The sequence below is a fragment of the Hyalella azteca genome, unplaced genomic scaffold, assembly GCF_000764305.2.
Source record: "Hyalella azteca isolate HAZT.00-mixed unplaced genomic scaffold, Hazt_2.0.2 contig12383, whole genome shotgun sequence".
Taxonomy (NCBI): domain Eukaryota; kingdom Metazoa; phylum Arthropoda; class Malacostraca; order Amphipoda; family Hyalellidae; genus Hyalella; species Hyalella azteca.
Window position 1 is genome coordinate 154547 of NW_025942343.1, and position 11496 is coordinate 166042.

The 11496-nt window shown below is 36.4% G+C and overlaps 1 protein-coding gene across 3 annotated transcripts; it reads right to left on the bottom strand.

Annotated features, from left to right (window-relative positions):
• Window positions 1-2971: 2971 nt before the first annotated feature.
• Window positions 2972-11193, bottom strand: LOC125178744 (the record flags this gene model as incomplete). Of its 3 annotated transcripts, none has more annotated exon segments than XM_047883247.1 (10): window positions 2972-3301; window positions 3734-3825; window positions 4643-4768; window positions 7252-7362; window positions 8005-8090; window positions 8680-8716; window positions 8874-9499; window positions 9812-9875; window positions 10431-10532; window positions 11147-11193. In XM_047883247.1, coding segments are annotated over 9 exon segments (1289 nt in total), but the record flags the coding sequence as incomplete, so codon positions are not given.
• Window positions 11194-11496: the final 303 nt, after the last annotated feature.

Here is an 11496-nt window from a genome sequence, read left to right on the forward strand (position 1 = left end):
GTCTCATGCAACACTGACGCGTTCACAAGTCACAAGTCACAACCACGAACCTTCGACCAACAGAAGGGATTACGTGCAAGACTGCAACAGAATTTCAACAAGCATCAATATTTATATATATTCAACATCAAATTTTTAACGGGCACAGAGTCGGCTCGGTGACTTTTTCTCTTCATTTTGACTGACTTCATGAGTTAAGAACATTTAGCGAAAAAACTGGCACTAAAATTCGGACGGTGAAAAATTCCAAGAGTTTCATTCTCGAAATTCCATTCAAGAAATTCCAAGATTTGTAATCGCAATTTCTGGTGACACACGGTTAATGATTCATCAAGGACAGCACTCAACTATTTGTCACAATTTTAAGTCTTGAATACAGAAATTTTCGGTGTTGTTGCCATTTGAAGGTGGCCGATGAATGACCGGGAGCCAGCCAGTCGTTCCCCGGCTTAAATTTTCAGTAGGATTCTGGATGTTACAGCGAAGTGATTATTCTTACACTAACTTTACACACCCTAGTCATCTATTGAATACAAAAAATCAAACAAGTAGACGTTAAATAGTTTTTTACATCCCTAATATTCTGCTTGATGCTAGATATCCATTAGCGCCGAGAAAATTCTGCAATAATAACATAAACTGCACTAGATATCATAGCGTTCGTTGCATCCACACGCCGTATTGGCTTCGAAATTCAATGCATTTGTTAATTGGACCTTAATTTGAATACGATGCGCAGTCCCAGGGCGAGTGTCCCTGGTAGGTCAAGAGGTGGGTGGTGGGTCAGAATGTGAGGAATGAGTCAAGAGGTGGGTTGTGATTTCTGGAAAAACCAGTCTCTCCACCAGTGGCAGTGGCAGCTGGCCTCCCAAAAGCAGAGCCTGGGATAGTTGAGGATGCATCTAATGATGGTGAGCTAGGTGTTTCTGGGACAAAAACAAGATCATCTGATCTATCTCCCACTGGTAAAGGCGACCCAACTAGTTCAGGCACAGAAGGAGAGTTGCTGCCTTCATCTGAAGACAGGCTACTCTCCTTCCGCCTCTTATGGCGCGACATTCTCGTAGTTGACAATGTCGCGCTTTTTATTAATTCTTAGGTTTCTCAGAGTTCAAAACCACAGTAATCTCAAGTTTCAAAACTGAAACCAGATATGTAGGCTCACTGTCTTAGGAACTTACTAACGTCCGTCGTCGATCGCAGCTCGAACCGGAATCGACTTCTTGGGTTAAGAACATTTATCGGAAAAACTGGTACTAAAATTCGGACGTTGAAAAATTCCCGGAGTATCATTCTCGGAATTCCAAGTACAATTATCAGTGACACACGATTAATAATTCATCAACTACAACACTCAACTAATTGTCACAATTTTAAGTTTTTTAATTCAGAAATTGTTTTTCACTAAACAACGTGAAAATCCACGTCTCGACTTATCTCTTGCTCTGCCGTGCACACTGATTTATCAAGGACAGCACTCAACTATTTGTCACAATTTTAAGTCTTGAATACAGAAATTTTCTGTGTTATTGGCATTTGAAGGTGGCCGACGAATGACCGGGAGCCAGCCAGTAGTTATCCGACTTAAATTTTCAGTAGGGTTCTGAATATTACAACGAAGTGCTTATTCTTTCACAAACTCTACACAGCCTAGTCATCTATTGAAATCAAAAAATTAAACACACAAACGTCAAATAGTTTTTTACACCCCTAATATTCCGCTTGAGGCTATATATCCTTTAGCACCGGGAAAATTCTGCAATAATAACACAAACTGCACTAGATATCATAGCGTTCGTTACATCCACACGCCGTATTGGCTTCGAGATTCAATGCATTCGTTGGACCTTATTTCCGTAGCCCCAAGGGCGAGTGTCCCTATATATAGTGGGTCACGAAGTGGGTGGTGGGTCAGAATGTGAGGAATGAGTCAGGAAGTGGGCCGTGGGTCTATAAAGCTGGGTCGTGGGTCAGGATCTGCGATAGGATGCTAGCCTCGCGATAAATTGGATTCCTCTGAAGTAGGTGATAAGCGTGACCCGCCACATGCCGGGACCAGCGTGACCCGCCTCATGCCGGGACAAGCGTGACCCGCCACATGCCGGGACCAGCGTGACCCACCACATGCCGGNCTGGCCAATATATGAGCAGAGCTGGCCAATATATGAGCAGAGCTGGCCAATATGAGCAGAGCTGGCCAATAGAAACGTCCACTCTATTAGAATAATTAATGCAAGGACGGCAAATATTCGAGACATAAAATTCTAAAATGTAATATAAATATCAATACTGAACATTAAATATCTTTCTGCAAATATCTTTTAAAATACTTTCCTGAAAAGTTTGATCATTTTTCCAAGCGTTACTTAATATTTAACTTAAAATATATTTCAGTTTCCATCATTATCTGATTCAATTATACTCCATGATCCTGATCAATCCTAAAATAATACGGGATGGTGATGATAAAGGAAGAAGCAAAAACTTTCACGAGAGATTGCCATTCTTGCTTTCACGAGAGATTGTGATTCTTCGTAAATCAGAATCTGTTTGACTAAACAATGAAAACAACTTAGTGGTTTTTGGGTTTAAAAGTTTATGTTTACATTCGCAGTGAAGGAATCAATCCAGCTATTTAAACTAATTATTTTCCTTCAGTAAAGGAACTAAGATCAAAGTTAGACTCTTCTTAGCAGGATATATCCTTGCTAGCCTTTGCTTTTGCTTTAGTTCCTATGAAAATTCCTACTTTTTCTTCAGGAAACCCAAACCGCCAATTATAAGCGACTCGAAAATGAATAGATTTTTTCACCCAAAACATCGATTAATAGCGCTCTGTACGCGAATCTTTAGCTTGATTGAATTTTAAGTCATTTTTATAAATAAAATGAACATCTGCAAATTATATAAAAATGAAACTGCTTTATTTTATACACTTATATTTTAATATATTTCAATACAATATACGCGATACAAATGAAAAGGATCCCAGAATAATGAAGCTCACAATAATATTCACACAAGACTGCTTGTTTCTAAGCAATTATTCAGATTTTAATGGGCGGATTCAAAACACTGAACGTAAAATACTAGCATATATTTGACCGACGCAGCTCGAGAACTTGAAAAACACCAGCATGGTCGAGTTTTTATAGCCACCAACATCGGAGCAGCGAGTTGGAGGTTCGAAACTCGAAATAAGTTATACAAAATTCTGGTCGAAATTGGTAAGGTGTGCCAGGAAGTACAGATTCAGCCACATTCCAGCATGGTCCAATCAGAACTGACACCACCGTATATACTGAACAGGAAATAGATGGATAAAAGTTTATTTATTTCTTTATAATTGTTTTGCTTTAAAACACAGATAGAAAAATTACAAGATAACGTCATTTCTTCCTAAATTGTTAGAAAACAAGGCTTCATTAAATTTGTTTTAATAATAAGTACAAGTTTTTCATATAAGAGCTAGATTGGATCATACAATGAATACAAGCACCGAAGTGTCTGTCTAGCTTGATCATCTTGTTATATGTTACCCAAATTGTTCACCTTGTTACTCAACTTGTTCAACTTGTTATTTCTTATCCAACATGTTCACCTAGTCACTCGCCTGAACAAGCCACAATATTCATGCTACATAACCGAAAATTATATCAACATTGATGTAAATTATTCAATTAAAACACTAAAGCTATATTCACCTCTCAATTACCCCAGAAATATAAATTACCCTCAGTTTGGATGAGGGGACTCGGAGGCGGTAAAGTGGGAATAAACCTCGTCAGGACCGAGCATCAGGCGCGCCATACACAGCGCGTTAATCTGCGGTTACCAGCAACAAAAAGTTTGTAAAAATACGATAACTCTAAAACCAACAACAAAAAATTTACAAAAAAGAAGCAAAAAAAATTTTTTTTGAAGAAGCAACTCAAAATAATTATTGTCAGTAACTTATTGCGCATAGTATTTGTTATTGAGGGGTGAGGTGAGAATTATTTTTATATTTAGAAAATCCGGCGATTTATAATTTCGATTAATATATATTGTCCAAAATTTAGATGTTTAAACATGAGTAGATTTCCCATACACGTATTAATAAATATAAATATAATAAATACTAAAATTTATTTTGTATTGGAGATAAATCTGTTTTCATTTAATCTATTGAGTTGACATAGCGAAAAATATATTACACTATTACTTTCTAAGAGAGTCGACCTGACAATGGAGCTGGACCCCGAAACGTTTACTTATATGAAGATGCGGTGAAATTTTTAGCCATCTTCATTGTTTTAAAATACCCAATTTAAGGTTACAATACGTAATTGATATTATCCTATTTGATAGTATCATATTCGATATTACCCTATTTTATATTATCATATTTGATAGTATCATATTCGATATTACCCTATTTTATATTATCATATTTGATAGTATCATATTTAATATTACCAATTTTTATATTACTCTATTTATATTATCATATTTGAAATTACCCTACTTGATATTACCATAGGTCATATTACCCTTCTTAATATTATAATATTTCATATCACCCTATTTGATAGCATATTTTATATCATCTTAATTGATATTTACTTTATTCTTCAACAAAGTCACAACACTCCGGCCCCACCTTTGCCTGTACGCAGTCGAGCACGGCAGGTATGTGTGAGTAGGCGACCACAGCGCTGCTGGAGGCGCAGCTACTGACGAAGTCCTGCAGCAGGGCGACGTCCGCGCTGCCGGAGGAGTTGAACAACTGCACACAGTCATAAATATTTTTATGGACATCGGGATATTGTGATGACATTTTTTCCAATATTTCCAATAACGATAAGAGAATCATCATTCTTCAATCATTATTGAAGAATGATGTCGTTGCATGAAGTGTGGTCACCAAAACTAGAAAAGGACAAAAATTTAGTCGAGAGTGTTCAAAGACGTGCAACAAGTATAATTCTGGGGTTAAAAGGCAAACCTTATGAAGAAAGATGAAAGATTATGAAGCTTCCAAGCCTCAGTTATCGACGCCTGCGTGGGGACCTCATACAAGGATACTCATGGTTTGTACAAGGTTCTAGAATTAAGGATTACTAGAATTTGAAACTAAAACCAACACCAGGGGCCACGGCCATAAACTAAAAAAAACTGCGTTGTAACACATCCATGCGACAACATTTCTTCTCGCTTCGAGTCACCGACATGTGGAACAACCTCCCTGATAGCATCGTTGACGCTCCGAGTCTGAACGCCTTCAAGAACAGACTAGACGAAGCTATGCAGGAGCATATGTTCAGTCTTGAAATGCTTAGCAAATTACGGAGCAGGCAATAAGTCCAGCAGCTATCTCAATCAATCGTCAGATATGGAAAGATCGGGTCCATAAGGCCGGATCCCTTGTGGATCAAGTCACGAAAAGTACAAGAATCGGCAGCAGGCCATGGGCATATTTCTTCAGTGCCGACATTTCTATTCTATTATAATAATATTTCACATTAGCCACTAATATGTACCATTATTTTCGATATATTTTACACTATGTTCTAAAATTAAGCGCATTAAATAAGTGTGCTGTTTGAATTTCACCGTGGGCTGTTGGGACGAGGTGGGTAGAGTGGGTCAGCACTTAACCGCAGCCAGGCTATCTTTTGTTGAAGGAAGTAAAGCTTTTTTGTTAAGTAAGAAAAGCTTAACCAAAATCCTCTATTTCCCCGAAACAGTTGGGCACTCGCGTAAAACTAGTGGTAACTTAGGAACCACCGTCCAAGAGAATGGTAATTAGAAAATAACGGGTAATTGTTACCTCAAAAGTAATAATGGTAAATTTAGAAGAAATTCTAGAAATTATCGTGGGGTGTTGATTGTTCAGAGCATGGAGTTCATATTACGCTGAATGTTCAGAGCATGGAGTTCGTGTTTTGTTGAATGTTCAGAGCATGTAGTTCATATTTTGCTGAATGTTCAGAGCATGGAGTTCAAATTTTGTTGAATGTTCAGAGCATGGAGTTCATGAGTAAGCTTGGAACATCCGAGTTGTTGAGATCACAAAGCTTGAAATTACCAGTTAAGGGTTCGAGACCCGCATCGAGTTGTAAAAATTCTGGTCGAAATCAACGAGGTGTCTGCCTGGTTAAAAGTCCGCTATACACACCAACAGACACGCAAATAAACGAATAGGCCATATTTTCCAAATATTGGCATACACGAGCAGAGGGGGGCAGGTAGCACTGATCTGCCCTTTTGTTAGGCCAAACGGGCGCACAAAGGCCATCGCTATTTAAACAAAGTCTCTCCTATTTCTTTGAGTGTAGCCTAATCAGAACTGACCCACTAAATGAGTCAATATGACCAAGTATATGAGTCAATATGACCCACTATATAAGTCAATATGACCCACTATATAAGTCAATATGACCCACTATATGATTCAATATGACCCACTATTTGAGTCAATATGACCCACTATAAAAGTCAATATGACCCACTATATAAGTCAATATGACCACTATATGATTCAATATAACCCACTATATGATTCAATATGACACACTAAATGAGTCAATATGACCTAGTATATGAGTCAATATGACTCACTACATGAGCCAATATGATCCACTATTTGAGTCAATATGACCCACTATATGATTCAAAATGACCCACTATATGAGTCAATATGACTCACTACATGAGCAATATGACCCACTATTTGAGTCAATATGACCCACTATATGATTCAAAATGACCCACTATATGAGTCAATATGACTCACTACATGAGCAATATGACCCACTATTTGAGTCAATATGACCCACTATATGATTCAAAATGACCCACTATATGAGTCAATATGACTCACTACATGAGCCAATATAACCCACTATATGAGTCAATATGACCCACAATATGAATCAATATGACCCACTATATGAGTCAACATGACCCACTATATGAGTCAATATGACCCACTATTTGAGTCAATATGACCCACTATATGAGTCAATATGACCCACTATATGAGTCAATATGACCCACTATTTGAGTCAATATGACCCACTATATGAGTCAATATGACCCACTATATGAGTCAATATGACCCACTATTTGAGTCAATATGACCCACTATTTGAGTCAATATGACCCACTATATGAGTCAATATGACCCACTATTTGAGTCAATATGACCCACTATTTGAGTCAACATGACCCACGACATAAGTCAATATATGAGTCAATATAACTCACCCTGCCAATGAGAGCCTTAAGCGCCGCCACGTCGAGGGCTGAGTCTAGGGTGAGTAAGTCCAGGGAACTCATCACGCATGTCGTGAGTAGGCGGTGTAACTTCTCCTCCAGCTGCGTCGACGTGAATAACAAATATTATTTCAACATTTAATAAATATTGCTGAATTAAATTTAATTAGGTATTAAACAGATAATATTAAAAAAATAAATTTGAAGTAAGTCAATTTACGAATATTGTTTTTTTTGGAGGGGATTTATATGTTCGTAAAATAACCGTTTTTTTGTGTTGTTAGAATCAAGTTAATAAAAACTTAATTGTGGTACCTCTCAAGAGTTTATCTAAATTTTTACAATGGTAGTTATACGTCATGGTTCAAATTTTTACTAGCCTTGCCGATTTCTAACTTTCATCGATGCAAAATTAAATTTATAGTTACCATGTATTCTCTTATAATTCAGTTATGAAGATGTTTCTATGATGTTATTTTTTTTTAATGGTTAAAAAAATTAATATCCATCGATAAGTTGATGATCGGAAATCGAACAAAAATTAATAATTTATCAGATCTTATAGGCGAGGTTTGTTTTGATGATAATGTTTGATTAAGTAAAAAACTAAATATGAGTAACAATTTCTAAAAAGGGCCCTACAGCAATATTAGCAAGCAGCTCTAGCTGGATGTTGAATTCAAAATGTAGCTCATTTACATGCATTAAATATATGAACCAAATTGTTCATAATTGAGAACCCACCAGGTAAAAGAACAAACTCTTCACTCCTCCAGAAATTGCTTTTCTCGATGCAGGAGAAATTGGTGGCATTATGAGCGGCGATGGGCCTGGAAAAGGCCCATGTAACCTCATTATATATAAATTCAATTTTCAATAAATTCTAATTCTCCTATATATATAAATTCTATATACGTTACGATGATGCGTACATAAATCTTATTTCAGTACAATAATAATCTTATCATGGCCAAACAACATATGCGGGCAGTACATCTATGAGAAAAGTATATAGACAATCAACATATGTAAATCAAGCTAAATTCCTTTATGAACAATTTTGCCAAAACAATTCTTCTAAAAAATCATTGATTAGGTGAATTAAATTTACCTTCGGGTTCCAAGTTATTTTTAAACTGTTTCCATATAGATTGAAATTCTGTTCGTAAGCTTCTCATTTCTTATATTTCGATTCAATTGTCACGTGCCATATTAATGTATTAACTAAATTTAATAAACTCTTTCAGGTTAGAACTTTTAATTAATAGAAAATAATTTCCGGTATTGCACGGTAATAATAATTATAACAATGATAATTAACCAATAAATGCTTATCAATAAAATTACGTAAAAATTCAATCTGATCGCTCGTAATTTGCAAAAATATTATAATTTTAATGTAGTTGGGCCACACGGTACCTCTTTGGCTCTTTGGTGCTCGCAGCTGCTCCGATGTCTGAAATTTTTGCAGTGTGTTAAATACGAGATGGAAAACTAGTGACATTACAGAATTCATGTCTCATATTAACTTAAATATTTGAATATAAAGGCAAAAATTTATAATTCGCTTATATTTATTGAAATATTCAACCGTCAAAACGAAGATTACTCACCCTGGTTTTGAAAGCCTCATCGAAGAATGGAAGTGGCAGCCAAAACGTATCCTGGTGTATTAGTTCTTCAGTAAAAAGTTCATTGTTTGACCGCGAAAAGTTTTTTTCTATGCGATTGCGCAAATCTGACCGCGTAGTCGTGTTATCATAAGTGGCATTTCCATTGAAATGAACCTCCGAGGTCTCATGTAGCGGTAGTAAATTGGACTTGAATTGAAGACCTTTTAGTCTGCCAGCACCTTTGTCTGCCAGTTCTGTAGACGATGCTTTTTGGATCTCAACTTCAATCTTATTTTCTTCATTTGCGAGTGAGGCGGATGACATCTCGCGGTTTTCTGCCGATGATTCATAATCAGCATTTAATGGAAATTCAGATGAATTTTCGATAAATTCCTCCAGAATTTCAGCATCCTCGTCTGCAGAAAACACGTGTGGTACTTTTGGAAGCGGCGTCAATTTTCTAAAGTGAATATTTTTATGGTCTACGTACAGCGTAACTAGAAAAGGATCAAATATTTCGGCGAGTTCGTTGTCAGGTGAAGGCCTCCGTACTGAGGGGGCGACGTGACGGGGGCCTTCAATCCCTGAAGGTGGGCGCCAGTGGGCGCTGTGCCGAGGGGGGCGAGCTGGAAAATTTTATATGGAAATTACTCATGATGTAGTAGGTCCAGACTGATATAAATCCTCACAGCTTACACTGTAACGCGTACAAAATTATCGAAAGCACAGCTAATTTGTGTTAATTTGTTAGAATTTGTGTGGGAAATTGGTAATTAGTCCAATGGTAATTTTCTAAACTCCATTGATCTAAATTTGCAAATAACTCGAAGTAAACTGTGACTGAACACTAATGAAACTTTTTGACTTCTTGAAGCGCTAGACCGTTTTAACACTTAATTCAAAGGATTTCTCGAATTGCACCAGTTTAATATACTCACGTTTCTCGTATTCTTGAAGATGCGCCTGCTCAGTCGATTCTTCAATCAAGCTGTCAATCAACAACTGTTGGGAAATTATACAATTATACAATTAATTATTGATTGATGGTAAATTAAACATCAAAACTGATCAATGTAAATTGCACTAAAGTATAGGATAACAGGAACAAAGCTCTACATTAATCTTGAAGGATACTACTCCAAAATTATTAATCCAGATATACAATCATTTAAAAAATATTTTCGATGAATGAAAACATGGTTAAGGCAAATCAAATAAAATCTCCTCTGGAGCATCAACAAATATAAAATATAAAGAAATGTATTTATCAGAATTGACTTTTATTATGTCTGGGCACTAATAAATTTCATAAATTTGAATTGTATCAGAATATTCTCAAGGAATTAACTTTAAATTTAAAATTAATATAGATATCATCTATTGCTCTAAATTCTTGAGGTAACTCTGTATGTTGAATTTAATTCCATGTGTCAAAATTCAGTACCTCGATTAATGGAATATTTTTCAACGCTGCTAAAAAATAACAAAATTTATCGACAGCAGTGCTCACCATCCAGAAACTGGAATTTTAAACAACAATAGACAATACTTAGCGACCTGCCTAAGCTCGGCACAGGGCAACCGCCTCCTGAACGCGGCCAACTTCTGGCGCGACTCGTCGACGCAGCGCGTGCTGGCCAAACGCATTGCATCCGCTAACTGTATAATTAAATCTTCATTAAATTTATTGCAAATTACATGTATTAGTCATCATAACTTTTTTTTGACAGTCAACTTAAAAAGAATATAAAATTGAATAAAATGTGATTGCAACGCGGACGAGAATGTACATGTATATCTGCGATCAGTCGTAAAACCGAACGGTGTGTAGTGACATATCATATCATAGTGATGTCGGCGCTGAAGAATAGGCATAATGTGGCCTTTGCCAATGAATGATTCAAATAATTATAGTTGTTGGAAGCAATAATGCAAAAAAGTCGTTAAAAGCTGCCCTAATTGTCGTTAAAAGCCCTTTAAGTTGGTTATTTTTATTGCATAGTTTAATTGGAGAACGTAGTTTTACCTTTGCAATCGGTCGCAGTCAGACATCAATGAGTAAAACATGTATGTGAAACTATTCACAGATAAGAAACTTTTAGCTCTCATGCTCGCCAGTAGAAAATACAATATCTGGAAATTAGGTCATGAATATCTGGAAATGGAAGTAATTATGACTATTTATTTCGGTTCAATAGTAAGTCTATGAGTTTCCAATACGAAAGTTTTTTGGGACAAGATATCTTATAAAAATTATTTGAAACGCTACTCACTTCTTCGGTGATGTTCAAGTCAGGAAAGCAGCTTTTAGTTGCAGGACCTAGAATTGTGGACACATATTATACAGTGTTTTATACAATAGACAATGTGTTAGTACAATAGAGTAGTGGAGTACAAGTATATAGTAGTAGTACAGTAAAGCAGTGTGAAACAATTAGTGATGGTACAGTAAATAAGTGTTTTGCAAGTAGCAGTAATACAATAAAGTAGTGTTGTTCAATTAAGAGTAGCAATGTAATGGCCTAGAGCTCTACTATCGCACTAGCTATTCCAGTCATCCAGCAGCAAAAGTCACAACATAGTTATCAATCGCGTAGAAGTATTGTTTCTTTTCGGTTTCTAT